Source organism: Talpa europaea (genome assembly GCF_964194135.1).
Source record: "Talpa europaea genome assembly, chromosome: 7".
NCBI classification, from domain to species: Eukaryota; Metazoa; Chordata; class Mammalia; order Eulipotyphla; family Talpidae; genus Talpa; species Talpa europaea.
The window spans coordinates 62475972-62499456 of record NC_140074.1 but is presented as its reverse complement, the minus strand read 5'-3'; the positions used below and the strand labels follow the sequence as shown (position 1 = coordinate 62499456).

At 40.5% G+C, this 23485-nt stretch overlaps 1 protein-coding gene across 1 annotated transcript; it reads right to left on the bottom strand.

Moving 5' to 3' along the window:
* Positions 1–711: 711 nt before the first annotated feature.
* DNAJC25 (DnaJ heat shock protein family (Hsp40) member C25) lies at positions 712–18041 on the bottom strand (the record flags this gene model as incomplete). Its single annotated transcript, XM_084236973.1, has 4 exons — positions 712–834; positions 3920–4390; positions 5886–6038; positions 17709–18041. The coding sequence occupies 4 exons, from the start codon at positions 18039–18041 to the stop codon at positions 712–714; spliced, it is 1080 nt and encodes a 359-aa protein (XP_084093099.1).
* Positions 18042–23485: the final 5444 nt, after the last annotated feature.

Here is a 23485-nt window from a genome sequence, read left to right as displayed (position 1 = left end):
GAGAGTACATAGAGGTTCTAGCAGAAGACTCTCCTAGAGAGATATTTTGAACAATTCAATCCTAGAATGACTGTAATGAAGATGACATGATAGCTGAATCATTTTGGTGAAGAATTCTGTGTCTGGAAAGACACTCACAATAATGTACTTAAATGCTGTTGAATTTTTTTATGTTTTGTGAGAATATAAGAGGCCATGAAAGCAGAAAAATGTAACACTATAACAAAAGGAAACACTTGAAGAATAAACACTTAACACAAAAATTTCAAATGGTATCCAATAAATTTTCATGTCAAATCTTTTAGCTAAACATATAAAGTTCCTTTTTTTTTTTTTTTTTTTGTGGGACCCTCGCCGGTGGCTGGGGAACGAATCGTCGCTGCAGAGGCTGCGGGCAGCCATGCAGCCCAGCGCTCAACCACTGTGCCACCAGGAGAGGCCCTAAACATATAAAGTTCTTAAAAGGCAACTAATAAATCTTCATGTCAAATTTTTAACAAAATCCACAAATAGTTTATAAAAATTGAACAATCATAAATGTTTTATGTATAAAGATTTAAGGGAACATTTACAATTCTCCATCATTCTGTTTGATCAAATACTTCAGGAATTTTAGTTACTGCTGAAGAGCAGTTCATAAATTTCTAAAATAATTTAGTTATGAAAATAATATTACAATTAAGGTTTGGCATAGTAGCATTTCAGCACTCTTCAATCATCTGCAAATGTCAGCCGGCCCGGCCCTTCATTCTTCATCCATCGCCTGTATCTCTTCCATCTAGGGTCATTTGCTAATTTTTTCTTTAGTTCTTCTTCTTGTTCTTGTTTGTAGACCTATAGGTATAAATAACATTAATTGACTTTACAATCCAAAGAGAAATATTTATCATCAGCTATAGGGTATTATTTGCATTTCTCAAATATAACCTTAGGTTAAAAGTTTCCAGTTAATGTATTGATTTGTTTTCTGAAGACCATGCATCTAAAAATACTAAGCAATTAATCATTTTAACTTTTTTTTAAAGATTTATTTTATTTATACAAGAACCGGGGTACAGGCCAGATGCACGGGAGAGTAAGAGGATTCACCAGAGACAGAGTGGGGAACAGAATAGGCAGACTGACAAAATATACTGCTGAGGGGAGCAGCAGGCGAGACAGGAGAGGTCTGCTTGCCTTGTGGGTTGCTCCGAGGCCGGTGGGGATCGAACCAACAGTGCAGAGGCTGTGGACAGCTTCACAGCGCTGCGCTCAACCCCCTGCGCCACCAGGGAGGCCCCATTTTAACATTTTTAAAAAGAAAAACTTGTCCAAGAACTAGTAATTTTTGCCACTCATTTCTGCAATCTGGGAATACATTATTTTCCTCACTGATATCATACATAAACTGAGTTTAAAAGGTTTAAACATTTCCTCTGTACAACTAACATCCAATATGAAAGCTCACCACTTTATTTTTTTGAAGAGGGTGCTCTGTAAGTAGAATTGATGACTTTTAGTATCTGTTGATCCTATCCAAGGAACAAAGTGACCTTATTTATATGCTGCCTCCAAAGTGAACTTACATCTACTTTTATCTTCAAGGATAATTATTGGTTTTTCTATTTTTTTCATTAAAGTTCCCAAAGAAGGTTAAATAAACCATACACATTAAGAACAAAAACAATGTGCATTTCTGTAAACTTTTAGTGGCTATCAAAACCAGTTTCACAGCCATATCAAATTTTATTTTTTTTAAAGATTTATTTTTATTTATTTATGTATACAAGAACTGGGGTGTGGGCCAGAGGTGGCTGGGGGTGAGAGGATTCACCAGAGACAGAGTGGGGAGCAGAACAGGCAGATTGACTGAAATACACTGCTGAGGGGAGCAGTGGGGGAGGCAAGAGAGGTCTGCTGTGCCAGGCAGGTTAGCTCCCTGGCTGGGGATTGAACTCATGTCCCAATGGCTGGCAATAGCTTCACAGTGCTGAGACTTAACCCTTGCACCACCAAGGAGGTCCCACATCAAATTTTAAAAAGAAATTATTTCACTTCCAAATTTCAGGATAACTGAGATAACCTCATATAGTAAAATCTGAACATTCAGCCCAGGATAGTACTCTATGAAAAAGTTTTGTGGACTAGGGGCCTCCCCTGTGGTGCAGCAGTTGAGTGCTGGGCTGCGAAGCTGCCCGTAGCCTCTGCAGCGCCGGTTCCATCCCTGGTCACCAGCGAGGGTCCCGCATGGCGTGACAGACCTCTCCTGCCACGCCTGCTGCTCCCCTCAGCAGTGTATTTCATCAGTCTGCCTGTTCTGTTCCCTGCACTGGCTCTGGTGAATTCTCTCACCCTCCCATGCTTCTGACTGTACAAATAAATAAATAAATTTATTTGTACAAATAAATAAATAAATCTTGTACAAATAAATAAATCTTTACAAAAAAAAGAAGTTTTGTCGACTAGGCTGTTTAACTTAAAGAGAAAAATTTCATATAGTTTGGGAGTTAAATATATCACCTTTCATTTTTGTGTTATTTATAAACAGGCTAAATATATCTACTGGCCAAAGCATTCTGGCATTTCACATCAAATTAAATTATTTACATATAATTCAGACTGAAATTTCACTTTTGGTAAAATCTATCTAGGATACCACATATAAAAAGTATATAAAACTAAAAGCATAAGTATATCTTAAAATTTTTTTAATACATATCAGAATTTTTTAAAATTTTTATTTATTTATACAAGAACTGGGGTACAGTCAGAGAGGCGGGAGGGTGAGAAGATTCACCAGAGACAGAACGGGGAGCCGAACAGGCAGACGGACCGAAGACACTGCTGAGGGGAGCAGCGGGTGAGACAGGAGAGGTCTGCCACGCCATGTGGGAATCTCCCTGGCTGTCTGGGAATCGAACCCGCACTGCAGAGGCTGCGGACAGCTTCACAGTGTGGCGCTCAACCCGATGCACCACCGGGGAGGCCCTATATCTTAAATTTTTAATGAACATTTTACTGTGCTCTATTCTTATATTAATACATTAACCAATTAATTTTAGCCAGAACTTAAAATATTAGAATGAGACTGCTAGTTGCTTTAAAACTTAAGTAGCTGATCATCTCAAAGTAAGTGCTCTTGTAAATTGTGCAATATGGCACTTATTAAAATACCCAAGGTTTAGGGGTATTATAGTAAATTAATTTAAGATAGAAGTAACTTTTCATATATGTTAATTATGCAGATTCTGTGCTCACTTATGCTGAAATGAAATTATTTCAAAATAATTTCCATCAGAATTTCTCTCTATATATATGTAAGCGTAATTGTGTTGCTGTTTGCTTTTTTGATCTCTGTGGCTAAGTTGTTATGAAGGGAAGACCAAATTTGAGTTAGTGCAATAAACAGAGCTGTTACATCCTTGCAAAACAAATATCCCACTGCAATTTAACAAATTAGATGATTCTTAAAGTATTTGAAGTTCATCTTTTAAAAAGACAAAGGTGGACCTCCCCAGTGGCGCAGCGGTTGAGCCCTGGGTTGCGAAGCTGCCCGTAGCCTCTGCAGTGCCGGTTTGATCCCCGGCTACTCCCCGGCCACCAGAGGAGAGTCCCACATGGCGCGCAGACCTCTCCTGCCGCCCGCTGCTCCCCTCAGCAGTGTCCTTCGGTCCTTCTGCCTGCTGTACTCCCCTCTCTGGCTCTGGTGAATTCTCTCACCCTCCCGTGCTTCTGACTGTACCCAGTGCTTGTATAAATAAATAAATAAATCTTTAAAAAAAAAAAAAAAGACAAAGGTTAAAAACCCATTGTTTCACTACCAAATAGTCATACTTTCAATAAAAGTAAACATTTTTATTCACTTCTGTGACCCCTTATATATCTAATTTTCACTCGGTAAGAAACATGACACTAAAATCACAGCAGAGTAATTACTTACCTCATAATTCTCCTTTATCCAGAGCTCCCGTTTAAGAAAAGTTTCTTTCTGATGATCTTCTAGACTATCAAACTGAGACTTTGACATCTTCATAAACTTACGTATTATATACAGCCTTTCTTCCTCTCCATATTCTTTGCCTTTGATGTTAAAATTATAGATCCACTGGCAATACCACACTATATATGAGCACACGTGAAAAGGGGCTAAGAGAATTTGAAATAGGAGAAGGTCACGTATCTGGGGTTTCTGATAGCCCCCTTTTATATCTATTTTACTTTTTATAATGTTCTTTATGATGTTCTCCTCTTCATCACGAATTTCCTCTTTGGACTTTTTGTTTCTGCCCCTCTCTTTGGCTTTTTTGAGCAATCCCTGCTGCTTGGCAATCTCCGTGGCTTGGATACGGTACTTGGGCACTGTGGCTAGGTAGTTGATTGCCTTATCGTAGCTATTCCACCAACTGAAAAACTAGAATATTTAACAAACAAAAATAAGTCTTTTTACTACCAGAATTCATCTTGGTAAATACCACTACTCCAAAAACCCATTTTGCTTAAATATAGGCACCTCAAACATTTTACTCTGCAAGTAAAGGACATAACTGAATAATGCTTCTATGTATGTGGATCGTCAGGCTAAATATGTCAGGTAAGCCCTGAGCTGAACCAAAAGCCATGATTGAGAGAAGCGATCCCCAAACACAGAGGATGACCAAGGGACCATCACACCACACCTGTTTATTTTACAGCCCAACCCCTTTTCTCTTCCCCAGGTCACACTGAAGAAACTTCTCTCCTTTTAAGACTGCAGTCTGCATGCTGGAGGAAAAGTGAAATGACAAACTAGCCACTGACAAATTTGATTTTGAAAATCCAGGACACAGACTCAGGTAACTATATTCCTCCTCCTCTCCTTCCTAAACCATTTACCTGTATCACAGTAATGCTCATCATATTCTAAATGGAAAGATGAGAGTATGTTTATTCTTCACTTATTTGTACAGAAAAACACTAACTCACTTCCAAAAGGCTTTATTACCTGTCTGAAGAAGTCTGTTCTTCACATAGTAGCTCTACACATTTCAGCTGTTGTTTTACTGAGTAAATATAGCAGTTATATCAATTAAATCTTGGAATATTACCATAGCTATCTATTAATAATAGGGGGAAAAGTGTCTAGGGTGTTTTATTATCTAAAACAGAAAAATAAAATTATTCCTGCTCTCCTCTTTGAAATGCTTCTACAAAAGTTGATACAGTTAAAATATACAATCTCAGTTTTCAGTAGGAATTTTTTGGTCATATAAATTCAATCTCATTTCTGGGACTTAAGCTAGAAAAAGCATTTTTAAATTAGCAAATTACTTCATCCTAGTCACCTGACAATATATATTCTTCCTCTAAAGAGTCATGATAGATGTGATTACTTTAAAAATAATAGGAAAAACTCATTTAAGGTTGAAGTTAAATTTCTGTGGTAGTTTGAAACAACATAAAAATTACTATAGCTCTTTTAATCTGTTTCCCAAGCAGCAGCACCTATAGCAGCATGCAGAAACTACTATTTCTGGTTGCTACAGTGATACAAAGTACCACTGGCACAGTGGTAGACAGGTGCCAAGACTGTTTGGGACATATTAAGGAGTCAGGTTTTTCCCAAGTTTAATGGGAAATCACTGAGAAAAAAAAAAAAAAAAGCCCTACAAAAGTAACTGATATGATCTGGCTGTTGTAAGAAAAATTGAGGGGGCCATCAGAAAAAGAGCAGTTGGCTTGTTTATTTTTGTGGTTGTGTAAGACATTCATTATCAGTTCCTTGGAGCTCACATTGATGAAGATTCCAATGTTATCAACTGGTGGAATAAAGGAATATCTTTGTAATGTAAAAAATTAGGTCACCCAGAACCACTAGGCAACGTGTACTCATGTGCATTTATGTAGATACACCTGCCATCAGTACACACCTGAAACAGTGAAATAGCACACACGCTGACCAGAATCACCACTCTGACGTCCACTGGGGGGGCCAGGCGCCTGCTATAATACTGGTAGTAATGGCTGTAGTACTCTTCTGGGTGATCCAGCATGTAGTCATAATCCTTCCGTGTTTCTTCATCCTGTAAAATAATGAGATGTCCGATTTCATAAGACATTTCATAGAATGGCCTTACTTTACAATTTAAGTCAGATCTAGAATTTTAGAATTAATGTATGGGTAATCCAAGTAAAAGAACTGACACTGTCAAAATAAAAAAAAAAAAAATTCCATGATTCCACAAAAACACACATACATGTGTTTTCAGAACTTTAAATGTCACTGTGTTCTTGTAACTTAAGAACAAGTTGACTCCTACCCTCAAGAACTGTTGATAGAAAAAAAGAGTTTTTCTCTGTTGTATATATTCACAATCATTTTCCAGCTTTGTGCAGAACATTTCTGTTGCAAGCAAATGTTAAGACAATTAAAAAGGAGACGAAGCCAGTCTGTCCTTATAAAGTTAAGTTATTCTCCTGTCAAAGAAACCATAAGACACAGTGTCAGGCTAGTGGTCAAAGTTGGTGGCTCTGTGACCCTGGGCAAACTCTGTAGCCTCTCTGAGCCTCCCTCTTCTTAATTTGTAAAAGAGAGATCAATGCCTGCAAATTTTATAAGATTGTTTTAAACATCAAATGGCATAAAAACACGTTACAGATATGTAGTACTTTACTATTAAAATACATTATCACAGCCTAGTTCACAAGTGAGGTAACAACATATAGCACTTTCTCAGTGATGCATACAAATTGAAAAAATTATAGCATTGGGAAATGCTGTTGTGACTATTTGCAAATAAAAATTCACTAATAGTAGTAAATTTCCAACAGGGATAAATGCTAACCTTTTAATAAGCTACACAGATCAAAGATTTATTAAAATATATTATGATTTGCTTTTTATTCCATAGGAAAGCTATTTTTCAACTTGTGCTGTTTTTTAAAAAACATATTAAAGACTAAAACCACAAGATTCTTTACTCTCTATAAATGAATGCAACAGAATTCATTTAAAAAAATTTAATCTAGGAGGATTTCTGCTAGGATAAATTATTCAGCATTCATAAAGTTGCAGATTCTTAGCTAACGGCATTGCAAAATTTGTACCTAGTGCTTTGCTACTGTAAACAAATGCTCTGGGGCCTGTTGCAGGCCTTCTGAGACCCTCAACATGCTGGATCCTTAATTTGCTAATGACACAGTCTTCCCAGTACCCATGAAAATCATTTTGTATTTTCTCTTAAGAATTCTGGATTGAGTGAGAGCATTCTCAGTGAGAGTTCATATATACAAAATATTTTTACCTTTGACTAGAATTTGAAACTAGCTAAACTAGTATCTGATATATTGACATACAAATATATTTAAAGTCTACACCATGGCACTACAGGTGGTGTGCTAACAGGAGAACTATCTATTACATAATTCTTTAGAGGGCTGAATTCAGGCTATTTTCACATTAAGTCCTTATATGTTCTCTTCTGTCAAAAAGGTTTTTCTTGTTCAGTGCCACTAACCACAACTGTAACTCCATTATTCCTTAGAGAAACCCTCATTTCACATTGTAGAGCATCCTACCTGAAGAGGCCTACACTTTACAGGTCATGTGTCTCTGAAGACCAAAGTCAATGTCTCTTGATGTATTTCACTTGGGATACTTCAAGAACTTTTGAGAACTTTTCTATCCTCCCTCTATTCTTTGCTTTCAGGGCTGATTTTATAGAAACACTCTGCTTTAGGCCTGAAGTCCTTGGCTTTTTAACTCAGCCTCCCAATTTTGGCATATGCCTTCTGAAATGCATTTCTTTAAATACAGTTCTCCTTGCTCCAACTAGGTTACATGTAGCTTTGAAAGGAACTGCCACACTGAGATCAGACTCCTCCAGTATCACTCTCTACACAGAGGCCCTTGCCCAGCCTGACTGACTGGACTCTTTTTGGTTGCAGTATCACCAAGATCTTTGAGTGTTGTTAAACTGCTATGTAGATGTCGACATCCCGTGCTTTTCTTCTGTCTTCTTTCTTCTTGTCTTAGTGAAGGCCAAATATTCCTTGTTAAGCATTTTGCCCAGATCTTTACCCAGGATCACCATTTTCTCACTGATCCTTAGATTTGTGACTCATCAAGTCCTGAGTTCCTCTAACAGAATGGTCAACAAATGCTCCAGCACCAGCAACTCCACAATCTGGCCCTGTGTCTGACTTCTCTATGGCAACCAGAACCTTGGGGTCTGTTCAAGGCCCTCTAAAGAGTTTTCAAACTATGTGATTCCAGCAAACAGTTTCAGAGTCAAGCCTGACACATCTTAGGATGATTTTCTCTTCCTTGGGGTCACTATAAATGTATGACCCTGTTTTGGCCCTGGTTAGAGACAAGAAGGTCAGTGATCTCCTTGATAAGCATTTATTCAATCAGAAACTTCAGTTCTGAGTTTATAGCCTGAGGTATCCATAATACACTTTAGGTGTTCAAGGTCGGCACAAATTGGAGAAGCAGGAGTTCCCAAGAGGCTAAGTCAAAATCCTTTAGTGACCTTCAAAGATTTGAATCAATCTAGTAAGAAAACTAGAATACCTGAAATATTAGCAAAAAAGAAAAGACAGAGTCTGGGACCCAATTAGACAGCTATAGGTAAATTCTTATTTGAATATCACCTATTTATTTTTCCCTTCTAGCCATCTTGGAACTAAGGGAGCCCTGGTGCTTCCCTGTAGCCAGTAAGTTAAAATTTCCTTGGCCCAAACTTACCTAAGTTAGCAACATCTCACCACCCCTCTTTTGCCCATAGCAAACATTCTGATAGCAGTTTCTAGAATTTGGTTGTGTTCTCCCAGGACAGCATTCTCTTTCATACCTATGTCCTTAAACATATAATTTCTAAATCAAATGTCCACCCCTTTCTTCCCCTTTCATGAGCACCTGTTAATCCTCTAGGACGCAACAGTAACTACCTCAGACAGACCACTCTCATTATGCTTATTAACCATTTATTATAGCACTTATCACATTTAATCAGTTTTTTCTTTCCCTTAAGTGAGAACACCTAGAAGACAGATAGGGATGACTCAATCTCTGTATATCCAAAGCCTAGCACAGTGCCTGGCATTCAAAAAATGTCATTTCAAAATTAAGTGAAATTTTGCAAAGGCTCTCCCTTGCTATAACCCTCTCTCCAGCCACATAGGTCTCCATCCCACCAAGAAGGCTGGATGGTTATCATGTCACAAAAAGTTTGGCTTGATTTCACAGCTATGAAAATACACTAATGTGGCTAAAATGGCTTAAACCTTAAAACAGTTTAATATCTTACCTTTCAATAAGGTAGTACTCTTTCAGCAATTTTGTGGATCTTAAGGTCCCAGGGTCAGGAGATTCCAACTTCTTTCCAAAACCAAAACCTTTATACTTGTTTCTTCCTCCTCTCTGTCCTGAGTCTTGACAAGCAGGGCAATAAGCTCCTTGTTTCTAATCTCTACAGGAAAAAAATGGTGCTTCTGCTGGTGTCCACTCCACTCCCAATCCTCTTGGGCATATGCAGGAGGACTGGAACACAACCACCAATATCTAGATCAAAAGTGAACAAGAGGAAACCCACAAGCAACGAAAGCACTGAATCCTTCCTTCTCTTATGAAATTGGTCACTTCCCCCCTTCCCCAGAGGCAAAATATATTATGTTCTTGCCCTTCAAATAATGAATTGTTTCATCTCAACAAACACAAATTGCAATAAGTTCATACTGCAGCCAGTTTCACATTAAAATTGTTCTATTAAATGAACAGTAGAAACCATTTTAGGATGGTAAAGGCCAGGAAACAAAAATTTATGAAAATGCCATAAAATTTTGTTCATTCTTAAAAATATGTTAATCTCTTTTTAACAGAAATGCACATACACAAATATCCTGTTAAAAAATAAAATCTGTTCCCTTATTTTTTTTCCAGGCCATTACACCCTACTAAAGAGGAAGAAAATTAGCTGCTATCAGTTTCATTTCTTTTCTTGTACTCTGCCCACTACCACTCATGCAACTACCTTCTCTTCTAATCTACATGTGGTCTCAACAAATTCCAAGATTCACAGTATCACCTATATGCTAATGACGATCACATCAGTTTTTCCTGCCTCTATTTTCAAATAGATCCTGAACATTTCCCGAATATAGTAAAATAAATATCTCAAATTCAACATGCTCAAAATCCAAAACTGTTCTTCTGTGTTTCAGTTATAGTATCACCACCTACTTGGTTACCTAAGCTTTACAAATATTAGCAATTTGCAATTTAGCAGATCGTTATATAGAGCAATAAGCCTTGTATTGAACACGAAGGAGGATAAAAGATAAGTAAGATATGGTCCTGGGCAAGAACGCTCCCCCATCTGAAGATTCCAGCAAGCAAGATGACACAATTCCAGGTGCTAAGGAGTAAAGGACCGAGTAACTGTACCTGACACTACTGGTAATTGGACTTAGAGGAGAGACGAAACAAGTGCTAGATTTTGAAAGTTAAGTACAATGTGGTAAAATATGTTCTAAGCAAAAGAACAGCCAGTGTTAAGATACAGAAGCGTCAATGACTCCAATGGCTTCAGTGAAGCTTGAGTATTGAGGAAATTTAGAAAGAACGAAGTAATAAATGTGGCCAGGAAGGCAGGTATGGCTATAACTGTAGCAGATCTTATGTGCCAACGCTAAAGAGTTAGGGTGTTGGGCCTCCCCAGTGGTGCAGCGGTTGAGCGCTGGGCTGTGAAGCTGCCCGCAGCCTCTGCCGCACCGGTTTGATCCACAGCTGCTCCCCAGCCCCCGGAAGAGGGTCCCACATGGCGCTCAGACCTCTCCTGCCACCCGCTGCTCCCCTCAGCAGTGTCTTTGGTCCATCTGCCTGCTCTGCTCCCTGCTCTGGCTCTGGTGAATTCTCTCATCCTCCCACGCTTCTGACTATACCCAGTGCTTGCATAAATAAATAAATAAATAAATAAATAAATCTATAAATCTATAAAAATAAATAAATAAATCTTTAAAAAATTTAAAAAAAAAGAGTTAGGGTGTTATGGCCTACACTATACAAAATGTTGCAAAGTATGAGAATAGCACTACTGCATATATATTATATATCTATTTTTAAAAATAACTGATAGCATCATAAAGACTAAAATGAAAGGAAAACAGATTTTACAGACTAAGGAGTGGCATAAATAGGACTCGGTGATAAAACGGTATAGGAGATGTTGACCATGATGGCGAAGTTGCTAATCATGGCTACTAAGCAGACCCCTGAGATAATGAACAGAGGACAAGGCTAACAAGTCCAGAGTTGCCGGGCAAACTTACAGAAGATTGTGTAGTGGGGGGAAAAAGCTACTGGATATCCTTTCAATCCCTGGAGCCTCCAGGGCACATCCATTCCTGCAGGAGAGGAATATTTCTGTTTGTTTTAGACAAACCCATTTTAACTTCATTGAGAGAGCAACTGTAAAAAATGGGAGTAATGCAAACAATTCTTGTTCACAGAAAGGCAAATTGTGTCCAGCGGAAAGCAACTTATTATTGCCCTATCCATACTGGCCATATTTATAGCATTTTTTTTATTTATAAATGTCTGGTACTTCTCTTTTGAACCAGTTTTAGTATCTTGCTGGTTTCTTCCTCAGTGAGTTACATAAAATCTGTGACACATGTTAATTTTGTATTTGTTGAGTCCTGATAGGTCCTCTTTTAAAATGTATGTTTTAGCGAAGATACCAAGATTGCCTTCTGACATGTTTAATTGTGAGGGCCTGTGCCATAGAGGAGAGAGAGGCAACTGAAAATACGAACATAGCAAACATAGACTTTAGAGTTATCTGCGTAAAAGCAGTGGCTGAAGTAAGGAAGAGCTTAGAAAATAAAAAAGAGGACACAAAAGACAGAACTGTAAGGAAACGCAATGTTTAAGATATGGGCAGAGGGAAAGAAGACTATAAAAATCAACAAGAAGTGACTGGAAACAGGAGAAAAGGGAGAGATTATATCAAGGAAGTGAAGGACGAACAGCTTCAAGCACTACATGCATGTCAACCACAAACAAGAGCCATGAAGGTAGGAAGTAATGAAGAGCCGGCTCCCCACATTGCCATGGATCTGCAGAATGCCAAGTGTGTGGCTGAAAGCAGCAGACTGAATGGAAGGGGGATGAGGACACAAAGATAGCCAATGGGGAAAAAAGAAGAAAAATGTGATCAGCACTTTAAAAGAAGCAAAACTGAGCAAAAGGAAATAAGAAGTGAACCAGGAGATTCTTAAATTACCAAAGAATCATGAGATTCCAGAAGATGGTGAAAATAAAATGAGTGTAGTCTAGAATACCTCCCTAGCCTTCCCCAACTCAGCCTCAATGATGTTTCCAGAAAAACAAACAGCAGATTGTATTATTTCTCTACTTGAAAACCTCTGGTAACTATTCAACATATAAAGTTAAAATTCCTGAACACGACTTAAAGGGTCATTCATCTTCTGCTCTGAAACTGTGCTATAGTCTCCTGAAACATTCTCCCATTGACAAGCTTCTAACCTATAAGTAGGTGATCCCCTAAAGCCTGTGAACAGTGCAATAAAGGTCTTTGGGCTTGTAAATATATCTCCAAAAGTTACACGCTAAATCTGCACAAGCTAAATTAAAATGTCAAGTGCTCAATTTCTGGCTAAAATTATATCAATGCAGTAATTTTTGTGTTGATAGAAGCTCAGATTGGGTGTTGATGACATCAATGTGTCAGGTAGTCACAGCACTAGAATTAAACACATCTGGTATATAATCAACCTTGGCCATAAGTAGGGAATAACAGTTAAAATTAAAGAATCCATAAAAAGTAAACAACATTTTGAGAGTTCACTGCAGAAATAGCAAATACAGCAGATAGGCTACCACACCCTTCTTCTGAGCCCATGGAGAAATCACTATCCAACATGTCATCTTTCTTGCTAAACCCAGACAAAGCCTCAAAACCTCTGTAGTGTTCTAGGGAACAGAGTCCAATCAGACTTGGCATGTGAAATGAGAGTGATTTGTCATTCCTGGTCTATAAGTTACTTAATTTGGCTGTTCATCAGAATGTAACAGTATTAGAAATTTACATCATTTCTATTATTTTTATGAATACCCAATTATTATGAACAGCTGATCAAAATCTGGATTGATGCTAGAAAAATAGTAACACTAATAAGTATAATTAATGTTTTCCTCAAAATGAAGTATCCCTGGGGGAGTATAATAAAAGTGGAGAAACTATGCACTACTAAAATACATCACTAAACTACCACTCATTTCTGGAGCAAGCTTTGGATACTTAGAACTCCCTATTTTTGTTGATCAAGTTTTTTCCCTCTTCCAGAAATGTCCTTTCACCATTTGTTGGCTTTTGTTCTAGTTCGAGATCAAAGAGTATATTCTTCTCTAATTCCCCAAGAAGAAATAATTCTGTCCTATCAGTACTGCAATTTAAAGATATTTTCATTATATAACTTAAGTAAATAACGAAACAATAAGTATGTGTCTTCTTGTTAAAATAAAAGCTTTAAGGCAGGAACTATGCCTTTTCTTTGTTATGGCCTCCTCCCCCAGGGTCTACAGCAGTGCAGGTAAGAGGAAGGCTTGAGTAAGAGAATATACAAAGGCAAAACAATCAACAGTAACATAACAGAGCAGAGAGTTTAGGATCCCCCTTTTCACCAAAATCTAAAGTGCTAAATCGCTGTCACATCAATCAACTGATAAAAAGAAACTGAAGTGTTCTTGTGCTAATCCTCTGCCAAAACAAGGCTAAAGTAGAAGCCCTCTCTATATCACCCTTCAACTTACCAGCTAACCTTCACGCTCCTAATATTTCCACGACCTTTTTTATGTTCTCTTGTGATCTTGCAAAATGCTGTCAAATGCTAATATTTTCCCAAGTCTATCAATCATGGTTTTTCTAAGTGTATTCTTTCCACTTGTTCTCTCATTTGTTTATTTCTACGCCATCCCAAATATTTCATCCAATTCTTATCTATATGTAAAATGAGTAACATGCTCATTTTAAAGCCCTCAGAACATACTTTCTCTTTAAAAGCAAAAATGCAGTTTTTCTCTTATGCAAGAAAATTTTATTTGTGCCCATCTAATCGACATCATCTGTACCACTCTTTAAAACTATCATTAATTTGGAGTCCAATAGCAAAGTAGGCTTCACATAACAAGTCAAAATGCCAAAAATCCACTTTCAATTCCCATTCTATCTGAATCTATCTTCAGGTATGAGTTTTCATTTAATAAACATTCATTTTTATCTGATGTGCCAGACACGGTGCTAGTTGACAAGGATATACATACAAAAAACAAGGTTTAGTGGAGAGGGGAGAAGGGCTCCTCGGTATTTCCAGTGCAGAGTGATAAGTGCTATATCCACATAAAAACACGTAGGTGGGACTAGATCGTCCCACCTCACGTGATCCAGAGAGTGTGAGTCTGTTTACTTCCAAAGTCCATGAGTTCCCTGAATCCCAAGCTGTCAAATATACTAAATACTATTTCACTGTCTTACATTAGGAGGCAAATACGAAGCACTGTGTGAAATCATAATGGTCTGAAGTCCTGCTGAAAGCGTCTGACCAGTGCCTTCCATTATTACCATCCTTCTTTTCCCGGTTCCCTCAGTCTCTCTACGCACAAGTACAATCTCTCTACACACAAGTGTGGTAATATCTCCTTGTTTCACAAACTGTATTTAAATTGTTAGTATGCGTAATTTTTTTTAAATAACCACCATCTAAACCATAAATCCCTCTCTCAAAGAGTCATTCATTTGGCCCAGAAAACCTGAGAGACACGAACCCTCTATATCTTACAGGACCCAGTTCCCATTTTGGAGGTGTATTTATTATTGACATTTACCAATTGTTAGACGTTTGGGAGGAAGACCACTGTGAGGGTAAATGAGGACACGATATAGCTTCTTAGATGACTACAGAAATTATAAAGGTTATCAAAAATAAATTATGGGGGGGAGACAAAAGGTTCCTGACTCCCACAAATTTACAAGGAAGTGATTTTCAGATTTGAAGAAAGAAACAATTTCTGTTGGATACACGGTTCCAGAGATGGAATCTACCTGTGCTTCTACAAAGCAATTATCAAGTCAACTTTTTCCTCCATATGCCAGCAATAACTAAACTTAGGTGTGAAGGACATATTCTTCCCAACACCCTTCCTCCCTTTCTGGCTGGCGCCAAGATAAAGACACCTCTCACAGGGTTTACTGTTTTTTTTGTTTTGTTTTTATGGAGAAAGAGCACATAACAAAAATGGTGAACAGGAAGAAATGAAGTGATGCTGCAGATCTGCATTGCTGCCTCCCAGAGATGATAAGGTGGGATTCTGGAGAGACGTCTGCATATCCTTTTTTTATTCCAGAGTCAATGGAACTTATCAACATCTCCCACTATTCTATCTGATCTGCTCTTAGCAAAGTCCACAGGGCCTTCTTATCCCTCATAAGTCCTCATTCCAGCCTGTGGATACAATCCAAGCAAAACAGTGGTTATAGTCTCAAGGGTATAATTTGGAAGGCTCAGGCCCTCCAAACTGGATAACCCCAGTTCATTAAATCTTTGCATTAGAAATGATATTCTCTGGCAACCTCTGCACAGTTTTCCATTATGACAAATAAAATCAGACCACCCTGTTAGTTTTTAAAAACTTCTGCACACACAGTCAAACTCCTTTTCTTATCCAAAGGAGAGGACATTTGCACTGAATTTAAAAAAAAAAAAAAAGTTTCTAAAGGTGTTCCATGCCCTGGAATCCATGCCCATTTCTATATAATTAAACTGAGTGGTTTCATCGAGCTCAGCTAGATCTGATTTTCAAGGGCCCAAACTACCCCCAGACATCCCTTTACACTCAGATAATTTTTATTCTTTTGCAGTCATACTGAATGGGGTTGGGGGAGCTACAGAAGCGTTCTCCCTCCTCCATCAGTGCAATTCCACTTCGAATTTTCTGTTTGGAGGCACCTGTGGCTATGACAAACCTGTGTAAAATCAACTGTAAAAGTTACTTTTGCCAGCATACCAGATTTTAACTGCCCCAAAGTCCCTTGTTCTTGAGTGGACAAATTATTTTATCAAGTATTTGACGGATCCATGCTTACTTTTAGGGGCAGACACCCCAAAAGGCAAACCGATCTGCCAGATCAGCCTCTAAATTCGTCTCTTCAAGAAAATGGCAAGAATATTAGAGCCCGGGGTTCCTCTCCAGCAAGAATTTCTCTGCTGTCTCTATTTCTGGGTACTTGTTTTACTAACATGCTCACAACTGCCATGCTCCAACACAGCAGAAGGAACAGTTACAGTGTTTCTGCTGCCCTGATTCTGGAAGCTGTGTTTGTCCAGTACTCTGTCTATGTCACCAAAGCTTTGAAGGACCGCCAGTCTGGCTGGTTTTAGGACTACTCTCTTTCCTCACTGCAAAAATAGACTTGGGCACATTCTTTCCCATTTTTCTGAAGTCTTTTTTTAATCACCCTTTACCCTAAATTACAGAAAATGAAGCCCTCTGGACTAGCACTCTCCCAACTCTCTTGTCTCCCCATCCATTCCTCAGTTAATTGCCAATAAAAATAACAATCTCACCATTGCTAGTGAGAATTTAGTTAACTAGGCATACTCATTTTATGACTTCCTATTATCCATACTGCTCTGGAAAGCATGAATGAAGAACTTGTAGCTCCTTGATTCAGTATTTTCAGCTCTGGAAAGTTAATCCAGAGAAATAATCCATGGTTAAATTATAGCATACCCATTCAAAGTAGCCATTAAAAGCAGAATATACAGCAACATGGAAAACTGCGTTTGCATTAGCATGATGGGGCTTTTGAAGCAGTAATACATCTAGCAAATATGACTTATACTTTGTGATTTTTTTTATATGATTTGATTTTTGCAATAGTAGAGAAATGCAAGGTAGGGCTAAGTCTCCCAGTCCCAGCCCCATAAGACCCAATGAAACCTTTGTAAAATGATATCTTCCCAAAATATTTCCTACTAGAAATTCTCAGATTCTTGATCCCAAAGTCATTGACCATCTAATGATACGTCCTATACGGGGCTTTTCACACTTACTTAATTCTCATAATAACCCGAAGACGTCTCAAGGCTTTAATTTTGCACATGAAGAAACAACTACTCCGACATATAAAGTCACTATCCAAGGTCATGCAGGGGTGTCAGGGCCAAGAGTCAAACATCCGGTCTTCTGATTGGTTGTCCATTGTTCTTAGTGTTTTGCAAGATTCTTCAACCCAAGCTAAAAGTCACAATACCATCTCCAGAAACCAAGTCTCTATCACGTCAAATTAGCGTGATCACACTGTCATTCAGTACTCCGAGACCTCGCCTGTGTTCTATTACAGCTCCTGGTGATCATTTTGCTTTCTGAGTGTGAACTGCAGAGTAATTGAAATGTTTTCACTGAATCATACGAGGCTCAAAACTTTGCATCACAACGATTATCACGAAAAGGAGGGGGCTGGTTGTCCCCCTCTCCAAAGCCAAAGGGGGGGTCCCCATCTTTGTCAATGTGCCGTGCGGGTTCCAGCACAGGGCCACGTGGGAAAGCTCGAGTTCAGGTGGCCGCGCCCGGCGCCGGGGTCACGGAGAACTTGTTTCCACGGGCCGGGGACCCAAGGGTTGCGTCTCCCCAGCCCACCACGCAGCCCATCCACGCCCCCAGGCCTCACCTTGAGAGTCTCGTAGGCGGTGGCCACCAGCAGGAAGGCCTCCTCGGCGCTCTGCAGCGTCCGCCCGGGGTCCTCGTCGCCGGGCTCGGGCCGGTAGCGGTCCGGGTGGTAGCGCCGGGCCAGCTGGCGGTAGGCCCGCGCGATCTCCGCCTTGCCCGCCGCGCGGCTCACGCCCAGCACCTCGTAGCAGTCCCGCGTGCCGCAGTAGAGCCCCTCCATCAGGGCCTCCGCCGGCCGCGCCGGCAGCAGCGCCAGCAGCAGCGGCGGCAGCAGCACCAGCCAGCCCCGGCCGGCAGCGCCCGCTCCTCCGCTTGGAGCCCGCCGCGCAGCCATCCCGGCCTCCGCCGCCGCTCCGCCACCCCCGCCGCCCGCCCGCACTCTGCCGAGCGCCGCCTCGGCTGCCGCGGCCACAGTTCCACGTCAGCCGGCGGCGCCCCCGCGCAGGCGCACAAGGCGCGGCGGCCGCAGCCACTTTCTTGGCGACCGTTGTCAAGGGAGAGGACGCCGCGGCGCAGCGCCGCTCGGGTAGGTCACTGCACGCCCTCCGGAGCCCGGCGGTGGGAGGGCGTTTTCCTTAGTCGGGCCGAAAGGGTGTTTCTGTGTTTGAGACGCGCTTAAGCAGTGGGCGCAGAGCGCTTTGCACTCCATCTTTTTGACTTCAGGACTTCACCTCCTGCAACTGGTTGACTGGCTCTCTTGTCAGGGTGGCAGCATTCTAGATTGGAGCGCGAGGGTTTAAACCCGGCGCCCCAGCCCCTGCCGCTTCCTCTCAGTAAGCACCTGCTGCCTTTCAAAAGGAAGATAGATGAACCTGGAGATTCTAGGGAAACTTAGAGTTGATGGCCGCCTAGCTCAGGGTCGCTCAGCCTGTTGACTGAGAATGGCACTGTTGACATTTGGAACAGCATTATACTTCGTCTTGCAGGGACTGTTGTATGCATTGTAAGATGTTTTACAACACATAACCTTTACACACTAACGGCCAGGGGTAGCAGCACCGCAGTTTTGACAAGCGCAAATGTCTCCAGCTACTCCCAATCGTGTCCTGAATGTAGGTTTGCCAGGAAAATACAGGTTGCTCAGTTAAATTTGAATTTCAGATAAATAATACTTTTAGTATAATGAAGTCTGAAGCATTGCATAGGACAATACCGCAACATGAAGAAGTTTGTCTCAAAAAAAATCCTGTATCCGTTGAGTTTTTAATGAGTCTCTATTGTGAGCTATGTACTGATTGAGGCACAGGGGATACAGTGGTGAGCAAGGTAGATAAGATCTACTATCTCACGGAGAATGTATTCTTGTGGAGGATGATGACAACAAGCAAATAAATTTTAAGCTAAAGAAATAAACAAGGTAATAATATATAACATCTACGTCATGCACTGTATATACATGCATGTTTATACACACATGCATGTATGTATATATATTTATATAAATAAATATATAATATAGAACACATAAGAAAGTCACCTAACTTACTAGAGTCAGGGACAATTGTTAGGATAAATTCCAGGGGGACTTAACATCTAACTTGACTTAAAAAGGCATATGGGGGGGGGTGCGAGGGAGGTGCTTAGGAATAAGGAACTTGTGAAGTACTTAAAGGAAGAAGTAGTCATACTGCCTTGAAATAAAGTGGTTTCTACATTACTCAATGTGGTCATGTTACTCTTACCCAACTTTACCATCGGATGTTCAAATAACTAACATGGCTGTCAGGATTCCGTGACAGTCTAGCTTTTCACGTGTTATGTTTTTGCTTATACTGGTCCTTTTACCTGAAATTTCATCTCTCCCTCCCTGCCATGCCCTCCAATTCTCTATTTTCTGTGGAACTTAGCCAAGGAACTTAGCCTAAGTATCTCTTTACTTGGATTTTCCCTCCCCAGATAATAGTCCCATAGCTGCTTTAGAACTTCACAGTCAAGATCAAACTAGCCCAGAGGAGACTCACTTCCCATCAGGTAGAACCTTGGCCTTTGACTATTATCTTATTTCTTCTGAGCAGCAAACTCACCATACCTTACCCTGGAGAATTGTCCTCTGCAAACTACATTTCTCCATCCCTAGCTGGCTAGACGTGAAACTCTGCCAATAGAGGGCGCTGGAGGCACACTGCAAGCAAGGCTGGAATAGGAAAAGGAACATTTTTTCCCCCCTCAAAATAAACTGATCAACAGGCAGAGTTCCCTGTCCAGCTCCATTTCTTTGCTACCACATTGGTGATAGCTCCTGTTCTGGATTGAGTTGTGACTCCCCCCAAAAGATGCATTCAAGTCCTAACCTCCAGTGCCTGTGAATGTGACAATTAAAAAGGGTCTTTGCAGATGAAATTACTTTAAATGAATTCACACAAGATTGGGTTGGGCCCTAATCCAATGACACACACAGGAAAGAGAAAACAAAGACACACACAGGAAATACATCCATGTGAAGACAGGTGCAGAGGCTGGAGTTATGCCATCACAAGCCTGGGAAGGCGGAGGATTGCCAGCAACCACAGAAGCCAGAAGAGAGGCCCAGAGCAGATTTTCCCTCAGAGGTCCTAGGAGAAACCCACCAGCCCTATCAACACCTTGACTGTTGTGTTAAGCCACTCAGTTTGTGATTACTTGGTAGCAGCCCTGGAAAATTAACACAATTCCAGTCAGTATCTTTGTTCCTGGAGTGGTTGCAGCTGTTACTTCTCAGCAGAGTTAGTTTCTTCCCCACAGTACCAGTGTCCGGTGACAATCATACTCTCAGAGCAAAAGAAGTGATAAATACATGTTTGATGGGGGCAGGATTTCCTTTTGGGGTGATAAAATATTCTGGAACTAGGTCATGGTGATGTTCCTTCAACATAGTAAGGGTACTGAAGGCCACTGAATTGTACACTTCAAAATGGTTAGGACAGTATTTTTCTATGTTTATGCACAATAGAAAATAATTTTTAATAGTAAATGTGGAAAAGGGTCACTATCCCTAATGTTGAGAGAAAAGTAAACAAATAAGGAACTTAGAAACTCAGAGGAAGCTCTTGTCCCAAGTCTAAGATTATTTTTTTTATCACAGTAAAATGCACCTAACAAAATTTACCATCTAAACCACAAAAGGTCAGGGAAAAACTAAATAAAAATTTAAAAAAACACAAAAGCTTCATGCCAGACAAGGATCAGAGAGATTCTGGACTTGCTGTGGGAGGATTTTGGTCAGAATTACCCTTCCCAGATACGTGCTTGTGTGTATGTATGTGTCTACACACATGCATGTATTGCTCTTGAACTTCCTTTGATGATATCAATGGTCTGCTGGTATGAGCTAGGTAGTTTGTGGAGTTGAAATACCCAAATCTCATTGCCAAACCCTTTTTTAAAAAGATTTATTTATGCATACAAGAACTGGGGTACAGGCCAGATATGTGGGAGGGTGAGAGGATTCACCAGAGACAGAGCAGGGAACAGGACAGGCAGACTGACTGAAATATACTGCTGAGGGGAGCAGCGGACAAGACAGGAGCGGTCTGCTGCGCCATGTGGGATTCTCGCTGGCTAGCCGGGATCACACTGCAGATGCTGCACAGCTTCACAGCACTGTGCTCAACTGCCTGCACCACCAGGGAGGCCTGCCAAACCCATTTTCAAATGTCATGCTTGTAGGAATATAAGCTCACTTCTTCTATCTTCATATATACTGACTTTTAAAACATTAATGCCAATTTCTTCCTTATGTTTCTTTTAGTCATCAATTTGGAGAATTGGGACCGGTTGGTTCTGGCAATATTACTTCCAGTTCTGGGTTTTTGGGTTTTTTTTTTTAACATCCACTGCCTTTTACTGTTCAGCCCACTCAGCAGCTTCTGTGAATTAACTCCTTTTCCTATTAATTTCCCCCGCTCCTTTGGCATTCTTATTTAGGGCAAGCAGAAAATTCACACCGTTCACACAGCCCACTCCTGGACCTACTAGGTCACCAGGGAGGCAGAAGCCAGCTGCTTACCTATGACCTCCGGAGAACCCAGATAAAACCCTGCAGATCCAATATCATGGAGGGGACTCCTCCTGCTTCCCCTATCTCGGAAATGACGCCGAAGTACCCAGCAAAGACTATATTGGTTCCAAAATTATCCACCAGAGGGTGCTACACAGCCGGTTACAGATGTCTGGTGGCTATTTTTCTTAGGCTTCCTTCAGAATTCATGAATGAAACTATATTTAAAACCAAGCATCTAAGAAGGGAAAATAAACCTGATTTCTTGCATAGATAAAAGAGGAAAGCTAAACATAGCCCCACTCCTTATGCTTCGTAAGGGGATAGTGGTAATTAAGAGAATTGGGCCAAACATATAATTTAAACACTTGGCTTTGGCTCTGTTTTTAAAAGGAAAAATATTTGCAAAGAAACATCTCCAATGTTTTTGTTTCAATAATCTGTGAAGTTAGGTAAGCAGTCACTTCAGAAATATTCTCCATGATAATGTTTTACACAGGAAGCTTAAGGACATGTCAGCCTATAATTATAATGCCCTATAAAAGTTCTACAATTATAAGACCCACTGGATGGCTCTGGATCATGGGCAAGAGAGATAAAAATTTGGGAGCCTTTCCTCTACATGTGGACTTTGCTTTTTCATTTGCAGCAGAAAGCATTCTAGTTGATACAGACACCTTTAAAAATACAGGAGAAAATAGACAACTCCAAAAGCCTGAGACAGAAGAGATGAGATCCAAGCACATTAACCTTTGGTAGGAAGAGAGAAATTTTCTTCATCAGAGCAGGGAGAAAAGAGAAGGTAGGTACAAGTGCAAAGAACTTTGTAACTTTCTCATGAAAAGATGAAGTCTCTGGTCTAGTGGCTTCTATTTTCTCAACAAAGCCTAAGATCAGATCAGATCGGGCCTCCCTGGTGGTGCAGGCAGTTGAGCACAGCGCTGTGAAGCTGTCCACAGCCTCTGCAGTGCCGGTTCTATCCCCACCGGCCTCAGAGAAACCCACATGGCGATGCAGACCTCTCCTGTCTCACCTGCTGCTCCCCTCAGCAGTGTATTTCAGTCAGTCTGCCTGTTCTGTTCCCCGCTCTGTCTCTGGTGAATCTCTCACCCTCCCGCGCATCTGACCTGTACCCTGGTTCTTGTATAAAGACAGACTGCATGCTTGTATGTTGTTTGTGATAAAGTAAAACCAGTCAGTCTGGTTGTGTGATTTTTCTTTGCAATAATATTTGGTTGCTTATCAGGAGATGTGAAAAAACAGTGCTTGGTTTTATTTGGGGTTAGGGTGGTGCAGGCTGCTGATGGAGGAGGAGAGGAGTGTGGAAGCTGAAGACATCTGCCAGGGAGTAATTATAATGAAGCAACACAGAATCTTACCTGAACTAAAATTCATACTCACTATGATAGTGGTTAGCAGTGGCCAGAAAGTAAAAACCAAGGAGAGAAGAGAACATAAATAACAGCCCCATGAGATTACTAAGATTGAGCTTTATGCTTGGCCAACTCTGCCAGCTCCTCCTTCCCCTCTCTTCAGTCCTGACAAGTACAAATACCAGCATTGCCTCAGGACTCAGCCCAATCAGGCTCACCCAACAGGAGTGTCCCAGGCACTAGTCTCGGCTGTGGGGACCCACGCAAGAGACGTTTTTCTCAATCATCCCAGAGAGATCAGGGAATACCAACCACTTTCTTGCTGACTTGTATTTTTCTTGCCCCCAAACTTCCAGCTGGGCATGTAGTACACTAGCAGGGAAATACTTACTTTAAATTAAACCCCACTTCCACACAAGCAACATTTGG